Raw genomic sequence first — 21594 nt, forward strand, 5'->3', positions numbered from 1 at the left:
CGATATTTGCTTGTTAGTCACCTTTGCTCTCCAGGGAATATTGTGGTGCAGGACCTTCTCCAATGCCATAGCTCTTTACACATTTTTTAAAGTATTCACATCAGAAACACAATCTTTACATTAGGTGGATAGAATACATTGCCATTGAGTTACTCAGTACATTTTTCAATGCAGAATCTGTATCCCTCTTCTGCCATTTTGACACACAAACACGACCCCAAACATATTTGTCACAAACTCTTATTTGCAACTATAGCTGTGGATTAAAAGGGAGAGGGTTTAAGTGTCCAGGAATGGAACTTTATGAGGTTTATTATGACAAATGGCAATCTCAGATTGTGATGAGCATTTCCAGATACCAATTTTTTTCCTTATTTCTTGAGATACATGAACTTCTTCTGCCATAAAATATTCAGAAGCAAATGATGTTGCATGTATTTCCAAGATACTTGATTCCTTGCAACCTCCAGGAAACATCCTTACCTTTTCTTTCCCTTGCTTCCAAAAAAGAAAAGAAACTCCTGTTTCCAATTCATCCCGTTTTTCTAGGTCTGTTTGTTCTTCCATTAGAGGAGCTGCTTTTTATTTTTCACTCCTCACTAGCATTTTATTCTATCTGACCTAAGCAGACCTCAAATGCAATTTTGCTGGCATGCTATTTCTAGGTTTGCTCTGCTGTATTGATCTGGCACAACGGCAGAGGTTTTTTTTTTTAGATTGTTCAGTATACTTTTAAAATAATTTTAAAAGTCAATCTTCCTCTGCTTTACCTCTACCAGGAGGGATATTTTGCAAACCATTGGACACATGTATATAAATACATGTGGGAAAATATATGGACTATGTATATCTATGTATGCAAATGCTAAAATGTTCTTTGTATCTTTGTAATGGGAAAAAGGCTGACTGATAACTCACAGAGCATTTGAAATTGTGGGGACAGTGACTCGGGGACTAACAAATTGTAAATAAACAGATAAACAAATAAACAAATAAATAGTAAATAGAGAACACTGGGTGGAATTCTCCATGCTCAGCCATTGGTTAGCATAGATTTGCAAGGCGTATCAAAAGACATTTTTTTTTTTTTGCAAAACTTCAGAGACATAAAGATCATAAACAAAAGATGGATATGTTTGAGATCTGTAGATGATGAAGATGATACGGAGAAATTACGTGTTTATTTTAAAATAGAAATTATTATCTAACCAAAAGGCTGTGGGAGGGCAGAACTCTCCATCGTGCTGGTTTGTTTTGGTTTAGTAGCACGTAGGTTTCATTGAGGGAACAATGGATGACAAGAGACCACTTGTTATGAGATACAACTTGTTGCAAAAGAACAAAGAGTAGTATTCTTCTTGGCATGGTACCGATGAGGGCAGCTTGTGAGACACTGTGCTAATTTAAGCTCTGACTTCTGTCACATCCGTGCCTGAATTGATAATAGTGCCACTAATGGATGAAACGTGAACCTCTCATGCAATTTAGTTTCTATCCTTTGCAACTGCTAGAATGGGGCCATATAAAGATGATTAATGCTAATCCTTTTTGATGGGTGTGATGTGTATTTCTGCCTGTTGAGTAGATAGACACAGCAAAGCTTTCTGATGACATTGTACAAAGAAAGTGTACTGTTAAAACAATTGCTTAAAGCAATATAAATTTCCATTTTTAAACTGCGGTACTGCTGATTTAAATACAACTTCTGTATGAGAGCTAGGTGAGCAACTGTCCATTAAACTAGGCCAGTATTTCTCAACCTTGGTAACTTTAGATGTGTGGATTTCAACTCCCAGAATTCCCCAGCTATGGTGGCTGGTTGGAGAATTCTGGGAGTTGAAGTCCACATATCTTAAATTTGCTGAGGTTGAAAAACATTGGATTAGGCAATACTATACTTTGCTCCATGGACCAACACTTAACTCTTACAGCACAGTATCTACAGACTGCTGCTTCTATCAGCCTCATTAAACAACATCTCCTTCAGAGGCTAAGATTTCACTCAGCAGTTCTTATCACCATTAATCAAATGCATAAAATGGCCTTCTAAAATAAAAAAAGGATTTTTTCCCCCTTCTAGATAAGGAAATTAGAAGGGTTAAATATTGTCTTTCTTTCAACATACACATCTTTGTTGTTATTCAGTCGCTAAGTCGTGTCTGACAGACCCCCCATCCTCCACTGTTTCCAGTGGTGGGATTCCAATAATTTAACCAGATCGCCCAGGGTCAGGTTGGCTTTCCTGGGAGGTGTGGCTCATCCCCATCCTCCAGCTCTCTGCTGTACATGCGGGACAAGCCTCCCGCGATGGCCAGCCTGACCCTGGGTGAACTGGTTGTTAAATTATCTCCCCCCTGCTATCCAAGTGGATCCTGGGTGCTGTGCTGCAATGGAGAAACAGGCAACGGAGCGGTCGGCATGAGGGAAGGAGGAGGAGCAGGGAGAAGAAAGTGGCAGAGTGGCCTTCTCCTTCCCTTGTGCCGGCTGCTCCGTTGCCAGTTTCTCCATGGCAGTGTAGTGCCCAGGATCCACTTTGATAGTGGGGAGGGTGGGCAATTTAACAACTGTTTCATATGAACCAGTGCGAACCGGCTGAATCCCACCACTGTCTCTCTCAATCTGCCCAAACTCATGCCTACTGCAACTGCATTGATAATACTATCTAGTCGTCTTATCCACTGCTGTCTTCTTTTCCTCTTGCCTTCAATCTTGCCCAACATCAGGGTCTTTTCCAATGAGTTCTCTCTTCTCATTTGGTGGTCAAAGTATTTGAGCTTTAGCTTCGGGACCTATCCTTCCAAAGGACAATCAGGGTTGGTTTCCTTTAGTAGTGAAATATTACACATACTTCAAGCCTGTAATTGTTGCTTCTCCTTGTAGATACATGAAAGTTATAGTGATACTACGGAGATGGGCACTATATAACATATAGATACGAGAAATGTGGTGAAACTGTGATAGAAATGAAACATATTCATCATAGATTTAGAGAAAAGCTCTAATGGCCACGCTACCTTATTCAAGTTAAGTATATGCCATACTAATTTTTCTCCTACCTCTTGTATTTCCCTTTAAAGGAAGAGACAAACTTTGGAAAGAAAAATATAGTTATTCCAGGCTGACACTTTCAACTCTCAAACTATGCAATCAATGTAATTGTGGCCATGATGTCTGGGAATTCTCGGAGCGGCAGTCCCAACATATCAGCAATTGAAAACATTGCAGAAGGCTGACTGACAAGTAGGATCAGGCATCTGTCACTGTCCTCACACATCCCTCTAATGCCCATTTCTCTCAAATTCCTGCAAGTAAAGATTTCCGGAGGAAGACGGTGTAACAAACCTAAAGAGGATTTTGCAAGGAAAAAAAATGGAAAAAGAATACCATCACAAATGCCTAATTAAAATAAAACTAAAACTCCATGTGATTACTCTAAACAGAAATAGTGGAGATGATCCTCCTTTCCATGCCATTCACACATTGGTAAGAACAGTGATGGCTTTATTCAGGGATTGCAGAGAGAATAGAACATGCAGGAGTGTACCAAAGCCTGCCCCCTTTTCTACTTACTTTTAATTTCAGTGGTGTCTTTTTTTCCCCTCCCTTCTTGACAGCTCTAGCAAAAATTCTCACGTCTGCTGTTAAGTATGTGCAGCAGGAAGTTCTGAACTTATATAGCAATAGCACTTAGACTTATATACCGCTTCACCGCGGTTTACAACCCTCTCTTAAGTGGTTTACAGAGTCAGCATATTGCCCCCAACAATCTGGGTCCTCATTTTACTCCTTTTACTCGGAAGGATGGAACTCTGAGTCAGCCTTGAGCCTTGTGAGATTTGAACTGCCAAATTGCAGGCAGCCGGCAGGCAGCAGAAATAGCCTGCAGTACTGCACTCTAACCACTGTACCACCGTAACTGATATATGAAGGGAAGAGAGTGAATGAAACTTTTAGTAATGTGTAAAGCCATTTTTCTCAAGAGCATCTACATTGTAGGCTAAATATCATCAAATTAAATCTGTTGGACCATCTAAGACAAAAAAAGGAAAAATGGTTCAAGAGAATGCATATGCCTAGTAGCGTAACGTTGGAGAAGAGGAGATTTAACCCAACCTTGTTCTTCACAAACAGCTTGCTTCATCATCCTGGCTCTTAATTTGTACCAGATCTTATTAACAAATGAAATTTAGCAAGAGTATTTAAACATGACCGTATAGGAGAAAATACAGAAGGATGACACCAAGTCAATTTAATAGAGTTTTTTTTATTTTTAGACTATTCGGATCCAAGAGATTTCCAAAAGTCATTAGCCCTTGTCGTGATACCTTTTATAGCAACAGTCTGGCAATGATTTCATCTTTGTTTTGCTGGACATCCACGGAGTCCTTATCTGCCTTACGGAAGCCACCATACTATTCAAAACAAGACAGTCACATCACACTCTTCTCTGCAGAACTAGAAGCCATGATTACTGAATGAACTCTGGATGGAGAACTGGGGAATATAACTGACCAACTCAAGGCAGGTTCTTAAGATAGCCACTCAGCGCTGGAAAGACGAGAGCCAGTAAATGGGTAGAGTCCAGCAGAAAAAGCAGCCCCTGAAAAGCCTCAAAAACGAAGCTGGACCAGATAGCGGATGCGACATTGATTCTCCTGGTAGATCAAGTACTCACTCTGGCTGAAGTGGCTGTTTTGGTACTTAGTCATAACAATGGGCTTTCCTTGTGGTATCAGCACTTTTTTCTCATCCAGGATAAGCTCTTTATCGCATGCAGGGTCTGAAGACATGAAAGCAAATGCAAATTAAGACATTGAGAGGATTAGCAAGAGCTACAAGTTATTAAACTGCAAGTCTTTAAAACTTACCAGGTTCGGTATGGCCACAAGCCTGGACGCTATCGTAACCCACTGGGGGCTGGCACAATGAAGAGTCATCTTGAGTGATGTAATGTACCTTGCCCAGGGCCACTTCGGTCAGGAACATGATTCCCTCCCGGCTGGAGGTAGTGCCCACTGCAAAGAGAGAAAGGAAGACAGTTGTTCCTCTGATTAGATATGGAAAGGGAGCTACCTATCACCAGGGTTTGAGTCTCCTACGCTACTGAAATTCAGGTTTCCATTTCGTTTTGGGATCACGACCAGATTTTCCTGCAACCAAAGACCCTCCAAATACAGTGCATTCATTCATGTTAGATAAACATTTAAGGTTTTTACTTGGGTATTCTACTTCTTTGCTCTAAATGGAGATATTTCACATATAGCCCTTGACCTCTCCAAGTGCATACTTACTGCCTCCTAAGGAGGACATCTTATCCACCTTGACCTTTTCCCACTTGAGAAAGAGTGGAATGAATGTAGTATAGATAGTAAGAGGTTGAAATGCTAGTTCTTAGACAGCTGTTTTGCATGCCCTGCACACTTCCTGTTTATTAAATGCTGCAGTTTTCCCAATTAGCACATAAAGATGGCTGTAGAAGGATATATTTTCAAATGCTGGTTCCTTAGAAGCCAGCTTTACCTGCTTTGGGAAAATGCCATTTCGAGGTTCTCAGTTGTTGGCCCATGAGATGGAGACAAGATTTATTAAGTTATATTAACCTCATGGTCAGAATTAGGCAATCCATGGCCTGGCCTGACCATACCCCACTCTGGTGCCATCAAAACCTGACAACAAACAGCCTGTTGTCTGTGGAGATTTTCAGTCACCCAGATCATGGTTATCCCAGAGGTATTTTTTTGTTCAAAAGGCAACTGGATTGTTTTTTTCTTGAGGAGGAGGAAGAAAATGTTTCACTTCTTATTCAAGAAGCTTCATCAGTTCTGATGGCAGGGGAATGGAAGGATAGGTACTGACAATTGAGATTGAATGGTGCTCAGATAGAAGGATAGGTTCTGATAGGAAACTGGGGATGGAAGGATTGTATTTCTTTGCAGTCATCTGGTCATTAGCACTCTCTGAGAGTTGTTGAGACCACTGAGGCCTCAGAGACTGGCACCAGACTGGCACCAAATGATTACAAAGAAATATAATCCTTCCATTCCCTCTTCCCTCATCCTATCAGAACCCCTCCTTCCATTCCCCCCTCCATCAGATCTGATGAAGCTTCCTAGATGAGAAGCAAAACGTTTACTTCTTCTTCCTCAAGAGAAAAACAGTCGAGTTGCCTTTGGAAGAAAGAAAGCAGCTTTGACAAAAGAGCTAGCTGTTCAGCAGAATGATTCCCCCTCTTCCCAAGTAGGCCCAGAGTGATAACCAGAGGTCTACTTTTCCTTTCTTAAAACTTATACATTCCCTTAAACCAGGGCTGTCCAACCTTGGCAACTTTAAGACTTGTGGACTTCAACTCCCAGAATTCCTCAGCCAGCAAAGCTGGCTGAGGAATTCTGGGAGTTGAAGTCCACAAGTCTTAAAGTTGCCAAGGTTGGACACCCCTGCCTTAAACCATGTGAAACCACAACAATGAAATTGAGTCATTTTGCCCCTGAATTTTGGCCTGCATGATTAAAGCAGCAGTCCAAAAACTGGGAGATCATAAATTCTAATCCCACCCCAGACATGAACCCAGGTGGGATTTCTGGGGAAGAAATGGCAAACTGAAGACAGGTCTGCTAAAAACAGAGCTGACAACTGCGGCAGAATTAAGACTCAGTGAGTAGACCAACACTTCGTGATTCCTCTCCAGACAAGGAGAGCACCTGAAATCACCCTCAAATGCTCCAGACAGTTGCTCTTCACAGAAACAGTGGTCTCCAGTGGGCTTAGAGCTCTGGGAGATGAGGGAATAGCCATCTTGCTCAGATCACAGTTGCGCCTTTGAAAGGACACTGGGTTCACTTACTTCCTTTTCTAATGCCTTTTGGTTGCTAACTAATTGGTTCAGCTGCTGGGAACTTTTGGATTGATATGTTTTATAGCAGGGGTCCCCAACCGCCGGTCCGCGGACCGGTACCGGTCCGCTGAACAAGTCTTACCGGGCCGCTGGTTGCTGGGCGCCGCCATCTTTTTGATAAAAAGTGCTTGGTGAGCTTTTCCGGGTAGAAAGTCATTTCTACCGAAAAGCTCACCGAGCGCTAAGCGCCGCCATCTTTTTGATGAAAAAGTGCTTCCAGTGAGGTCACCGGAAGCACTTTTTCGTCAAAAATATGGCGGCGCCCAGTTGATGCTGACCGGGCCGGCGCCCAGCTGATGCCGGTACCGGGCGCGGCATAAAAAAGGTTGGGGATCACTGTTTTATAGCATTGGTTTCCTTCAATCCTTAGTGAAAGAAAATTTAAATACAAATTTAAGAACAAAAAACAATCTTTTTATTTAAATAAAACAGCAAAAAAGTGATTAGAATTTTGATTTTGAAAATGGATTTGAAATAAGATTTTGGAATTGTAAGAATCCTTTCCATGGGCAAATGCTTTTGTTTTTAATTCTTTCTTTAAAAAAAATATAGGATGGGGCTTTGAAGTTTGGATACCAGAGGAACTTGAAGGAACTAAAGATTATAATTAAAGAACACTTAAATTTCACGTATTAATACAGAAATGAGCTAAATATTTTAACATTCTACATATTGAGGGATATTTTTTTAACACTGACTTCAGAAGTTAATTTTAAGACTATCTGCCTCTATAGATAGACTTGTGTTTAAAAGATGTTATGGAAGAAGAACAAGTTTTACTGGAGAAGCCTGAGGCTGATCTGAAAGTGGATTTAAAAATGACAGGCTACAAGGATGATATGGAAAAACATGCTAAACTGGACATACAAAATAAACTGACTTATGTATTAATAATTAAAAGGGATATACAAATTAGAAACCAAGAGAGTGACCTGGATAACAAAAGAAGCTTGTTAAAGTTTTGAAGAATTTGTGAGAAGACACAAAGAAAAAATGAAAATGAATCAAGTTCTAGGACATTATTTGAAGGAATTAAAGAGCAAGATTGTAAAAATAAAAGGAAGGAATATAAAGTTAGTTTATTTTATCAAGATTAAAATAAATATGTTTCTATCTCTGGTAACCCTTTTGCTGACTGGAACTAAAATGATGAACTTTTAAGGATTTGTTTACAGATAAAAGATGGGATATGGGAAGAAAAGTTCATTTGTTGTATTTTAAAACAATATGTTAATTTACTAAAATTGTTTATATTTGTGATGAAGTCATTTCTTTTAAAATTTTAGTTTTTTCTTTATTATAGTCTTTTTCTTTTCTATTTTTTTCTTTACTGCACTTTCTATTTTTTCATTTTATTATTTTATTTTCTAATTTGTATTATAGTTTTTGTCATTCATAATAAAATTATTATTAAATTTAAAAAATTAGGCATGAACCCAGTTGGATGACTTTGGGTCAGTCACTCACTCTCAGCTCTAACAAGGAGATAATGGCAAACCATTTCTGAAATCTTTTCAGGAAAACTGCAGGGATTTGTCCAGTCAGTTGCTCAGAGTCAACACTGATTCAAAGGTACAAAAATGATAAAACAAGTATTATAGTTGGGCATAGTTAACACAGAAGTGATATTGGGAGATAAATTATTATTCCACATGAAAGAAAGTGACTAGCCCAAGCACACTCTGTTGGCTTGTGTATAAGGTGAGACTAGAACTCATGATCCCCTGGTTTCTAGCATGATGCCCTAACCACTACATCAAAATGGCTCTTATATATAGTCCCAGTGTATGCATGTTTGTGTGTGTGTGTGTGTGCATGTGTGTTGTGTGTGTATATATATATATATGGTATTCAGCTTTTTCGGATATTTTCCCATGTCATTATAGTTGTGCTTTTAAAGTTGTAGCAATGTTTAAAAGCACAACTATAATGACGTGGGAAAATACCCGAACAAAGCTGAATACCATACATGTAAGTACCTGCGAAAACTTAAGAAAACACACACACACACACATATATATACACATACACAGTATGTGTATCTATCTATATCTATATCTATACACACACACACACACACTGTATATATACACATATACATACATATGTATGTGTACACACACACAGATATATATAGGGGAGAGAGAGAGAGAGAGAGATTTGTGTATGTGTGTGTAGTTTAGCCACTACATCAAATTGACTCTGTTGTCTCTCCTTCCCTTGTGTTACTCTCATGAAGCAGTAGCGAGGAGAGTTTGCTAACAATGGTAGAGCAGCAAATGGTAGAATAATAATGAATGTGGCCTCACCATAGCCTGCTGATTTACTGTTCTCAGAAGCAAAGTAAATTCCCTTGCCAACACGGCCACCGGAATGGGGCATGATGCGCAAGCCACTCTTCAGGATGGCAGCAACGACAGCTATGTTGGTCCCATGCCAGAGTAGGCGCCGATTTCCCAAGTGGTCATGAGTCTTAAAACGATGGCTCTGTTTTGGAAATGAAACAAGAGAACCGAGCATGTAACATCTTTGCTCCTATTCAAGTCATATTTGAATAAAGGAAAGGTAGAAAGCCAAACATGGCTTTCCCATGTCAGTCTGCTGTTGAACTGCAGACTCATCTGCACACTTGATGGTCATCCCCAATGTATATATAGAGAGAGTTTTGCTACTGCATAAAAGAACAAGATTCCTAAATAGTAAATGGCCTTGTTTTTATTCTGCCAATGGATACATATAGTTCTTTAAAGTCTTGATGTCTCACAATCAAAAGTGGTCTTATTATCTACCTGATAACCACCACCCCCACCAAAAAAAAAAGTCTTAGGAGCTAGATCTGGTCAGATGGATTGCAGCGCTTTTGATCTCAATCATTCTTTTGGTATCTCAAAAATATTTGTGCCTCAATTGGCACATGCCCTGAGAATCAGAATTACCAGGAGTAAAGAAATATGGCCTTAGTTTTTTTGTATCAGTTCCGATTATATGTTCCTATGGGCAATCTTCCCCAACCTGGTACCCTTTAGATGGGCTGGAGCAACTCTGATTCCTTCAGCCAACATGATCTTAAGGTAGAAAGAAACAAATCTCAGCCCTCGAACAGACCGGAGAAAGAGATATTCCTCTTTGACCTTACCTCACCCTCTCTGTTGACCTTCCAAATATTCATGATACGAAGCTTTTGGTAAGGGGAGCTTGTCTGCTTCACATAGGTTTCAATCAGCTAGTAGGGTAGAGAGGAAGAGAAGTAAAGAAAGAAAGTGAACATCAAAGAACTGAGATAAATTGGAGAGTTATTGCTAGCTGTAGAAGAGGCTATTCCACGTGTTGTCCTTTGTCCTTTATTCATGTGTTCCTGTATTGTCCAGTCTCAGCTGTTTGAGTATTTAAAGCAAATAAGAAACAACTTGTAGGGCCATCTTACCTTATAGTCCTCAGATGATGAATCCACTAAGGTGAGTTCACATTTCAAAAGCCCATAGTCCTTGTCCAGGGGGTGCAGAACTTCTTTCACCATTTCCTTCTCTTCCTCTTCCTCCTCCTCCTTCTTTTGAGCTTGTAAACTCTGGGCCAGTTCAATATCTGCTAGGACCTACCAATAAAGTAAACCAGTCATCACCAACACTGGGGTGCAGTTGAGATGCAGATGGAAGCAGTAATCTCACATTTGGGCTGTTATCCTGCATCCATTTCCAGAACAGCCAGTCCTACTGAAACTAAGAGGGCAATTGTTTGGAATAAACACATTTAGGAACACACTACCAGCAATGAATTGAACTAGTTGAATGCATGCATCTGCTGGCTTGAAAAGAATAACAACAAACTTCTTTTTTAATTCAAAATTATGTTTTAGGTATTAGATTTATATCCCATTTTTCCTCAAGTATACAGCACTCCTTCCTCCAAATTTTCTTCAGCACAATCTGTCAGGTAAGTAGGGCTAAGAACTAGTGAGGTTTTATGCCTGAGAGTAGACTTCAACTTGGATTTCTTAGTACTAGTCCAATTTCTTAACCATCTATTATCTTGATCCTATACTGTAGAGGTATAGATATATAATCTACAGCTCCGTGGCAAAATGTTTCATTAATTAAGCATCTAGCTGAAGAGTCTTATCATTTGAGAAAGGCAAGGCCAAAAAGTTGGCTTTTTTGTTCAGGCTGTTTTGTCTTTATGTGTCTACAAACTTCAAGTGATACAGTAGCTTTCTCTTCCATTATAAAGCACGTCAGGCTATGTTATTACCACTGACCTAGATATGTCCAAGGACAATTATTAGAAAGTGCTCATCTTATTCAACATTATATTTCTCTTTTTTAATTTAGGGCTAATATGGACACAAACAGGCTACGATACATGAGATAGAAGGGTGTGAAATACTAGAGCTGTATTTCACAGGATGATTACATTCTTATCCTTTAAAGAAAAAATTCTTCTGTGGTTAAGAAGCCTTTTGAAAAATGTGGTTTTTGTTTCACAATCAAGAACTACAGAAACATAGTGGTGATGAGATGTTGCCCTTGGAGAAGACAGGGCCAGAATTATCGCCTTTTTTTTCAATTTGGGAGTGCTTTAGTTGGTGTTAGGTGTCTAGGGTGTTATTTATGCTTTAATTACAGTAAAATATAGTAAAATACAGGTATACAGATAATCAGAGTTGGAAGAGACCTTATAGGTCTTCTAGTCCAACCCACTGCCCAAGTGGGAGACCCGACACCATTTCTGACAAATGGCAGTCCAATCTCTTCTTGAAAGTCTCAAGTGATGGCGCTCCCACAACTTCCGAGGGCAAGCTGTTCCATTGGTTGATTGTTCTCACTGAACAAAGTTTCTCCTTATTTCCAGGTTGAATCTCACCTTGTTCAGTTTCCATCCATTATTCCTTGTCTGGCCTCCAGGCGCTTTAGAAAATAGATTGACCCCTTCCTCTCTATGGCAGCCCCTTTGTGGAAACCCTTGACTTACAATAACAGTTGAGTCCAACATTAATGTTGTTAAATGAAAGATTTGTTAAGTGAGCTTTGTTCCATTTTACGACTTTCCTTGCCACATTTGTTAAGTGAATCAGTGCAGTTGTTAAACTAGTAACATGGTTGTTAAGTGAATCTACTCTTCCCCATAGACTTTGCTTGCCAGAAAGATGCAATCGATGGTCACATGACCCCAGAACACTGCAACCATCATAAATAGAAACCAGTTGTCAAGCATCCGAATGTAAATCATGTGACAATGGGGATGCTGCAACGGTCATAAGTGGGGAAAATGGTCAGAAGTCACTTTTTCAGTGCCATTGTAACTTCGAATGGTCACTGTTGTAAGTTGAGGACTACCTGTAGTATGCTTTTTTAAAAATTACCAGAAATTGGTAGAAAAGCATACTATCCTTTAATATGTTGAATTTCAGCTGTGTGATTATAGAGGAACTTGAGGGCAATCACAAAGGAGTTAAAAGATTGAACGAAGGATTGCCCACCTCTTTTTAAAAGCATAATATAGAGTATGATGTTTACAGCCACAAAGAAGCCCATTTGTTACTCATTTCAGTTCTCTGGTTTTGTCAGCTAGCTTGGGCATCCCAAGCCAACCAATGGCTGCCAGGAGAGGTTAATAAAGATAATGCAAAACTGTCATCAATGTATTGAGTATCACAGCTTAACCACATAAAATTTGGATAGAAATCTTCCTGACTGACAATTCAAAACATGATAAAAACTGAAGGTTGGTCCCGTTCTGAGAACTCCTTACCAGAAGCATATCCTTCTTAGCTTGGACAACTTCTTGTGTGTTGATGGATGGAGGCCGACTACGACCAAAGTTGTGGGGAATAATGGTATAAAAGCGGGATGAAAGTTCCTCCAGTTGCTTCTGGGAAGGTAGTTGCTTCTTTAGAGCTTCTTCAAGAGTTTCCAAAGCCTCAAAGCCTTTGGCAATCTGCTGTTTGCTCAGCTTTCCCAGTGGCATCTTCTTCACATCTGACAAACACAAGAAATTGCCATACTGATCAATCTAACACTTCCAGGATATTTACAAGTCAGTGGCTAAAGCCATCAGGATTAGAATACCATCTGCAATTGAAATCTGTGCCCTTTATAGTACACTGAGCATTAACAGTGATTTCCAAGTTGGACATCATATGTGAAGAAAGCCAAGAGAAGAATCTGCGCCACAGTGGCGCAGTGGTTAGAGTGAGGTACTGCAGGCTACTTCTGCTAACTGCCGGCTGCCTGCAATTTGGCAGTTCAAATCTCACCAGGCTCAAGGTTGACTCAGCCGTCCATCCTTCCAAGGTGGGTAAAATAAGGACCTAAATTGTGTTTTTTTTTTTAATTTTATTCTTTAAAAACAAAAAATACAAAAATCTCATTTCCATTAACAGTTATTGTGTCATTGCATATACATGTTTCTTATTTTGTGACTATACATTATTTTTATCCTTATCCTTCACCCATTCGTACCACCTCTCCCATGTCGCATATTCTCTATCCTCTTTGCCTTTCAGTTCCATAGTGAATTTATCTAGTTCAGCACAGTCCATTATTTTTTGAATCAAAACTTCATCTGGTGGTATTTTATCACTCTTCCAGTTTTGTGCTAACGTGATTCTTGCTGCAGTTAAGATGTGTACAATAAGGTATCTTTTATCTTTACTCAAATTCCCTTTAGTCATACCTAATAAAAATGTTTCGGATTCCAATTTTAATTTATATTTTGTAATCTCAAAAAGCCATCTCTGTATTTTCTTCCAGTATTTTTTGACCTCTATATATTGCCACCATATGGAAAAACGTTCCTTTCTTTTGTTTGCACTTCCAGCATTCTGGTTTCAAGGTTGGATACATTTTCGCCAGTCGTGCTGGCGCTAAGTGCCATCTACAAAACATTTTATATTGATTTTCTTTGAATGCCGTCAACAAAGTCAGCTTCCAGTTCTCGGTCCAAGTCTTTTCCCACTCATCCAAATTTATATTATGACCCACATTTCTCGTCCAGGCAATCATTGGTCCCTTAACAATTTCCTCTTCTAGTTCTACCTCCAGTAAATAATTATATGTTCGTGTTATAAATTTTATATCCTTGCCTGTCAAGATTTGGTCCAATTTTTGTAAATCTTTATCTATCCCTAGCTCCTTTACATCTTTCTTAAATTTAGCTTGAATTTGCAAATATACCCACCAGTCTAATATTATCCCTTGTTCTTTTAGTTTATCCAGTGTTTTTAATTCCCCCTGTTCATCTACCAATTCTTTATATCTAATCATTTTTTTAATGTCCCTTGTATTTGAATATAATATAGCTTCCGTAGGTGAGATCCAGTTTGGTCTTTTCAAATAATGCTTTTTTAAAATTTTCTCCCATGTTTGTAAAAGTAAGTCCCTTATCAAATGTCTATGGAAATAGGAGTGGATCTTATTCTTTTTATCCCATAGAAAGGCATGCCATCCAATTTGGAGGTCATGACCTTCTATCGCCAAAATTCTTTTATTTTTTTTTTAAGTTTATCCACTCCTTAACCCATTGTAAAATTGCTGCTTGATAATATGTTTCCCATTTTGGGAGTCCAAGGCCGCCTCTGGTTCTACTATCTTGTAACGTTTTCAATTTTATTCGTGCTTTTTTCCACATCCATATAAATTTCATTACCGTCCTATCTAATTCCTGAAAAAAATTGTTATCCAATTTTATAGGTATTGTTTGAAAATAGTATAATAGTTTTGGTAGTATGTTCATTTTTATGGCCGCTATTTGGCCTAATAGTGATAGTTGTAATTTTCCCCAATTGGCCAGATCTTTCTTTATTTGTGAAAGTAGTTTCATATAATTATCCTCTTTTATGGAAGAGCATCTTCCTGTTAACCAAATTCCTAGATATTTAAGTTGTTTGACACTTTGTAATCCCAATTTCCTTTCCAATTCTTTTTTTTTTTTTTACTTTCTATCAAGTTTTTGGTTATTACTTTTGTTTTATCTTTATTAATTTTTAGTCCTGCTACCGCCCCATATTCTTCTAATTCTTGAAATAGATAGGTCCCTGAATTCATTGGATCTTCCACAAAAAACATTGTTGTCCGCAAATGCCTGTACTTTATATTCTTTTTTGCTCTTCAGTCCAATTATCTCCTTTCTTTGTCTAATCTGATTTAAAAGCACTTCAATGGTCAAGATAAAAAGCAGAGGCGACATTGGACATCCCTGCCTAACACCTTTCATAATCTTAAAGTTTTTAGTAATTTCCCATTTATAATTACCCTAGCTTTTTGGTTCGAATAAATTGTGCCAATCATTTTCTTCAATTTAGATCCAAATCCCATATTTTCGACCTGTTGGATCAAGAACTGCCAAATTGTTGGGGGCAATAGGCTGACTCTGTAAACCGGTTAGAGAGGGCTGTAAAGCACTGTAAAGTGCTATATAAGTCTTAAGTGCTATTGCTATTGCTATTGCTAAACAATTTAATCCCCAGGTTACCTAACTTTAATTGACTTGACTTGATACTAGACCAAGCAAAGATAAAACCATTCTGAAAAAAAAATATCTCTGTTAATTGCACAATTGGATTATAAGTGACACCTAGAGGAAACAAGATAAAAGAAAGGGATGGTTTTCTTTCATGGGACAGAGAAGTGGTCCCTCCACCATTTACCTATATTCATGGTCTGCATGGCTTCTTTAAACATATCATTGCTGAATATGAGTGTCATAAGATTCTGGGTGTGCTTGTCCAAAGTGCAAGGTAGTATCTTTTGTTTAAATGACTTAATTCCATCCACATCGTCCACCTTGAAGACAAGAAGAATAGTTTGGGTCTGAATTCACACAATTCAGTTCCTCTAATGGAGCAGCATTAATCTGCAATGCACACTATAATACATGCTTTCCTCAGAATAATAAGATAATATTTTTTTCTGAGTAAATATGCATAAAATTGCATTGGTGAAACTCATATTGTTTCTCTTTCAACCCTGTCTCAAGATATCAAATGACTTTGTTTTTCCTCCATTTCACCAACAGGTACTCTGACTTACACATACTTTATTTTTATATATTTACCATTTTTATTAAAACTTTAAAAAAGAAAATACAAACTAATATAAAGAGGAAAAAAGAATTTGATATGATTTTATGCGTTCTATATAATGTCTCTGCTGTCGTATGCCAACAATACATCATTTTATAAAAATTCTCTTTGAGATCATAACACAATGCAAGCGTCAATACTTTTAACCACATATTTTCCCATTGACCTATCTGAATATTGTAACAAAGTTCTTAACCAGCTCCTACATTCTTAAACCTTCCTGTTTCAAATTCTAACAAACGTTGATGGATTTTATCAATTACATGTTCATTATCAACGCACAATTGTACTTCAAATTCTGTCTCGGTTTGCTACATGCCATTTGTCCATTTTAAATCTTTCTTTTGTAAATGGGGAAACTACACATAATCCTTGAGTTGTGACCGCAATTGAGCCCAACATTTATGTTGTTAAATGAAACATTTGTTAAAGGAGTTTGCCCCATTTTACGACTTTTCATGCCCCCAGTTGTTAAGTGAATCATTGCATTTGTTAAGTTAGTAACATGGTTGTTAAACTGAATCTGGCTTCCCCATTGACTTTGCTTGTCAGAAGGTCACAAAAGCTGATCACTTGATTCCAGGACACTGCAAGCATCATAAATATGAACTACCTGCCAAGCACCTGAATTCTGATCATGTGACCATGGGGATGCTGCAATGGTTGTAAGCACAAAGAACAGTCATAAGTCACTTTTTTCAGTGCTGTTGTAACGTTGAATGGTCAATAAATGAACTGTTGTAAGTCAAGGACTACATGTATTGACAACTATCTCTCTCTGCTGTTAATTGCTCTCTTGATCTAAGTTTGAATTACCCTTGATGGTTTTCTAAAAGTTCCCACTATGTCAATCATTTGCCTTTGTCTGCTGTTGTTCTTTTATAATATGTTTCTGGAGCTGAGATCTATAAAGGTGCTTTTGGGTTTATCTACTCCATACTCTCAATGTGGCAAATTCAATGAAATTGTTTTTGATATCTACATTAATTTCAATTTTATCATACCATATAATAGCAACGCACTCCAAGCCATAGGTTGTGATCTTCTAACTCTAAATCAAATAATAAGCAGTGAAATGCAATTTCAAAATCTACCAGTAGTAAACCCAATCCTCCTCTGCACTTTGTATCTTGTAACAGTTTATATTTAATTTTATATTTTAATTTTAACTAATATACAAAGTGACTCCTTTTTTTCCAATCCTGCTGAAATAAATTCTTCCCTCAAATTTTTGCAACTCAAATATTTGATATCTTTCTCTTAATATATAAAAAAAAGGTTTCTGCAGAGAGTTTAGTCTGAATCTCCTGTTTAAAAGTAGATCTCATCTCTTCCGACTTATCCTAGCTCAAAGGCATTTTCTTTTGTTTAGGTTTGTCAAAAAAAAATACTCTTTTCTCTTTTGTACTTAAAGAAATTCCAACTAGAATACTACAACTATATCTGTACTATCAATCCTCAATCTAGTATTACGGACAAAGTGGAAGTTTGAGAAAGTAAGATTAGAAAGTATTAATAGAGAAATGGAGAAAGAGTTGGATAACTTCACATTACTGGAACTGAGAGCAAAAGATTTTTTTCAGATTTACAGCAATTCTAGAACAACAGAGAGAAGATATTAGACAAAAGAGAGTTACGTTTCTGTTTAATTTTTTGAACTGGGAGCTAACACTGAGCAGAGATTGATCGAGTTTATCGTATTAATACACATTTTGCAAAATTAAGAAATGTTCCAAGGGATGTCCTTGTGCACTTTGTTAGGAAGAAGACCAGGTATCATCTTGCAATAGCACACGTTTCTTAGAAACCTGCAGATGTCCTGAGAAAATATTGCTGAACTGATTATTCTTTCCATCATTAAGCAAAGGTTCTGATTAAGCAAAGGTTCTGATCTCTTTTTTTACAGAAAATCATTGAGAAATCTATCCATACTTCCAGATCCACTTGCTTCGCAATGTATACTACTTAAAGTATACTCTTTGAACACTCACCTTTACTGTTACCTCTTGTTCCTCTTTATCTTCATGTTGTACTTCAATGAGGGTATACTTGCCATCATGCGCAATAAAATTCTCTCGGTTAGCCCATTTATTCTTTGTCTTCTCTTGAAATTTCTTCTCAAAAGCCTTCATGGCAGCTTCCAAGGTTGGACAACTGCTGAGTTTACATTGCCCTACTTCCCCCTGGAAAGTCACAGAACATTTGTTAGCCTTTATCAGGAAAGTGTTTCCAATATATGCTGATTTTTTAAAAATAAGTTATGATTGCCTCATCTGCCAGGTCTTACATTATTTTCCAGTTTTGAATACACCTGAACTTTAACCACAATTAGAATTGTCTAGAATGAAACCAGGCTTACTTGATAATATGGTTTTTCTAGCCTTAACATTTGAAGGCTTACCTTCATTTCATATTCATCCACTCTTTCCATCATAGTACTGACTTTTTCACTATCCCCTGTTCCTCTTCACTGAATATCAAAATAAATAAATGTACTAAGGCCTATAACAAGCCTTTTTCTTTTTCAAATTCACACACACCACACAAAAAGGAAAGAGATATTATGATAAATGCTGATAGAAATCAACTCTTTTCAAGCAGAGATTTTCTGTCAAGGTGATCTGGAAAATTAAAGCCTTATGTAAAATGAACTTTGGAGGAAAAGAAGGCAACTGTCCCAGTCACTAGCTGCAATCTCAGACTGAGTAGAAAAAAACCTAGGATCTCGGATCAGTAGGCCTATTTGATAAGTACAATCTGACCTCCTCCAAGAGATGAAGAAGAGAGACGGCTTTCAGAGACGAGGTCAAACAGTAGCAATCTGAATACAAGAACCTCCTGTGAATTAAAATATAAAGGGCTTCCAACTCAATTAAGCTAAGAGTAGATAAGCAGTGGAGAGCCAGCCTAATGGTTAAAGCACCAGGCTAGAAACCAGGAGACTGAGTTCTAGCCCTGCCTTAGATACAAAGCTATCTGGGTGACCTTGGGCCAAACACTTTCAGTCAGCCCTAGGAAGGAGGCAATGGCAAACCACTTCCAAAAGCTTGTCAAGGACACTGCAGGGACTTGTCCAGGCAATTGCCAGGAGTCAAACTGATGCCACACAAACAATAGAGAAGCAATCAATGCAGGAACATGAACAATTTTTTCTGTCCGCATTGCCAAAATAAAAACACAAATAACCAAACCATAGTGCTTACCAAGAACTTATGTGGGGAAATTCTGGCAAGGCACTAGAATCAGGCAAAAGCCAAATCTAGCAGTTTGGAATGAGGCATGATTCAAAACCCTTTTTATGGGCTGGGTTCAAGGATCTGGTCTGTGGTGTCTTTCTCCTTTTAGGTTTCTCGGTTGACTAATCAATTCCCAAGCTTTCTGCTCCTTGCCCGCTCATTCCATGTTACTTTTTATGTCAGGACTCTGCAGCTGCCTTTGGTTAGAGCTCTGTTTTCCTTTCCACCAACTGGAAGACTCTTAGGGTTTATCCTCACATCCCATTAACTGAGGCACAAAGACGCCTGGTTAGCTGTTTTCGGAGGAGATATCTTCATGGAATTGTGTCTGTTTCATCTCTACTTTGTTGTGAGGACAGTCAACATTCCTTTTTAGCTATTCTACTTGTACAATAGTGTTTTCCCTGCTTTTCCAAAAGAAGCTCATAAGAATGACCTGTGAGGCCTCACTGACAATGTTGGTGATGACATGGTCAGAACTACCACCTGCTATGGGCTATGTTAGGCTATGTTAGGCTATGTTAGGCACATCCCTTGCCATCTGTTGGGTGCTATTTTGGCATGGGTTATCACAGAGGTCAGACACGTGGCTTCCACAGATGCATCTGCCTGGATAATACTTTAAAATTTTACACAAGCTTTTCATACATTCAAATTTTTAAAATATACCTTTTAAACACATAGTTAGGGGTCTTTTGAAAGAGCACTAGATAATCAGCAAAAAGACAAGGTCGAAATAATTTAAATTGGAAAATAAAAACAGATTTTACAGCTGCATGTTGCTGTCAGGTTTTCCACGGCTTCTTCTGAAAAGAATTCTCATATACTGTAGCTGCATTTTCATCTGCCTAAGCTATTTCCATATGATGCTAGCTATAGCAACCCATTGCCAATCTCTTCAGATCATGGATTTGGGATGTATAGTAGCTAGGTGAAATTGATAAAGAGTTCTGTCTGTTTCCTCTTTTAGTGACAGGTCACAGATGCAGTGGACAGGTGCAGGGTGAAGTGGAAGATAGCCCATTGCTCCTCACAACCCCTTTAATCTACAAGTGACCTGTCACTCAATCTATTTTTGGACGTTATGTCTAGCAATCTACTGAAAAATAACTAAACCTGAATTCAAAGTGACAGGTTGGTAGAACATAGCAGAACATGAGGACTTCCGGTGGCATTTCTGTTGACAACGGTTCAGAGTCCACGATCGTGCACGGCTCTGGCCCGTTTCCCTTGTTGGGAGGGTCCCTATGGGACCGGTGTCATTCTGACCCACCTCGGAGGGGTGGGCGAAGAGGGGGAGACTGCCAGCCGGGTTGAGGGGAGCCGCATCTCCCCTCCCTACCTAGGTATTACTCCCCTGGAAGACAGGGAGAAACGGCAGTCTAAAATGGCTTCCCTGAAGATGAAAAGCTGCAGGGACTTAAGTTTTGTGCTGGAGCGGTGAAGTGCTGAGCGAAGTGCAACCAGATAAAAGAACTTGATTTTTTCTTAACAACCCCAAGAAGTAGAACGAAAGTGCCCTTGCGTAAGAGTAACACAGCGGCAAACAGGGAAAAAAAAGAGGAAAATACAAGGTAAACAAAATTGTTTATAAAAAGCTACAATGGAATCAGAGACCAAACTTTGAATAATATAAACTGGCATTAATTAGGCATTGGATTAAATGCTGGACTTGCCTGGAATTGGTTAATACTAAGAAAATTAATTGTGGAAATGGTTGGAAATTAATGTTTAATATAATTAAAAGAGAAAAGAAAATAACTTTAAAAAGTGGAAAGTGATAGAGAGAGCCATCTAATGGTCAAAGACTTTTTTTCCCCTACAAAATTATATGGAAATTTACTGGACTTCTAATTGTTATGGAATAAAAGACAAATAAAATAATAAGAACCCCAGAAATTTGGGGAAAAGGGGGAGAAATTCTACCAAGAGGATATACAGATGCAACTTCCTGGGACTGTTGGGTATTGATTATGACAAAGAGACAGAAGGATTAACAAAAGAAATAAAGATAAAAGGAGACTTTTGGCAAGGATTGCAATAAAAGACTTTGAATATTAACAATTTATTATAAAAATGGAAGAAATAAGCAAAGACTTTAAGTTGGAGTTACAAATGGTAAAAGGAAAGTTCAAAGAAAGAAGGGAATTATTGGAAATACTGGAAAAGAAAGTAATAGCGATGGTTGCAGAACAAAGAAATTCCAGTGAGGCGGAGTTAAAGGAAGAAGAAAGAGGCTCAGACAAACATGGAGAACCTAAGAGACTTTGCCAAAAGACACTAAAGGAATTAAAACTTTGATATTGATGACAGACTTAACAAATAAAAGAGAAAATGCTCCCAGGATCAAACAAAAGAAGAAAAAATTGGCTACTGCAGAAGAAACTTCA

General features: G+C 38.3%; 1 protein-coding gene across 2 annotated transcripts in view; it reads right to left on the reverse strand.

Moving 5' to 3' along the window:
• Positions 1-4244: 4244 nt before the first annotated feature.
• The window catches only part of PARP3 (poly(ADP-ribose) polymerase family member 3), a 51751-nt gene continuing 34401 nt past the window's right edge, over positions 4245-21594 (reverse strand). For both annotated transcript variants that reach the window (XM_026673252.2, XM_026673251.2), the window contains 8 exons: positions 17960-18151; positions 15534-15669; positions 12638-12864; positions 10317-10484; positions 10029-10115; positions 9202-9379; positions 4869-5015; positions 4245-4780 (listed from right to left, as the gene is read on the reverse strand). In XM_026673252.2, the coding sequence (XP_026529037.2) occupies positions 4611-4780; positions 4869-5015; positions 9202-9379; positions 10029-10115; positions 10317-10484; positions 12638-12864; positions 15534-15669; positions 17960-18151 (1305 nt within the window). In that variant the 3' untranslated portion in view covers positions 4245-4610. The remainder of the gene's footprint in view (positions 4781-4868; positions 5016-9201; positions 9380-10028; positions 10116-10316; positions 10485-12637; positions 12865-15533; positions 15670-17959; positions 18152-21594) is intronic.

Source organism: Notechis scutatus, chromosome 2 (genome assembly GCF_049901735.1).
Source record: "Notechis scutatus isolate UNSWTSFEM ecotype Mainland chromosome 2, rNotScu1.2, whole genome shotgun sequence".
NCBI classification, from domain to species: Eukaryota; Metazoa; Chordata; class Lepidosauria; order Squamata; family Elapidae; genus Notechis; species Notechis scutatus.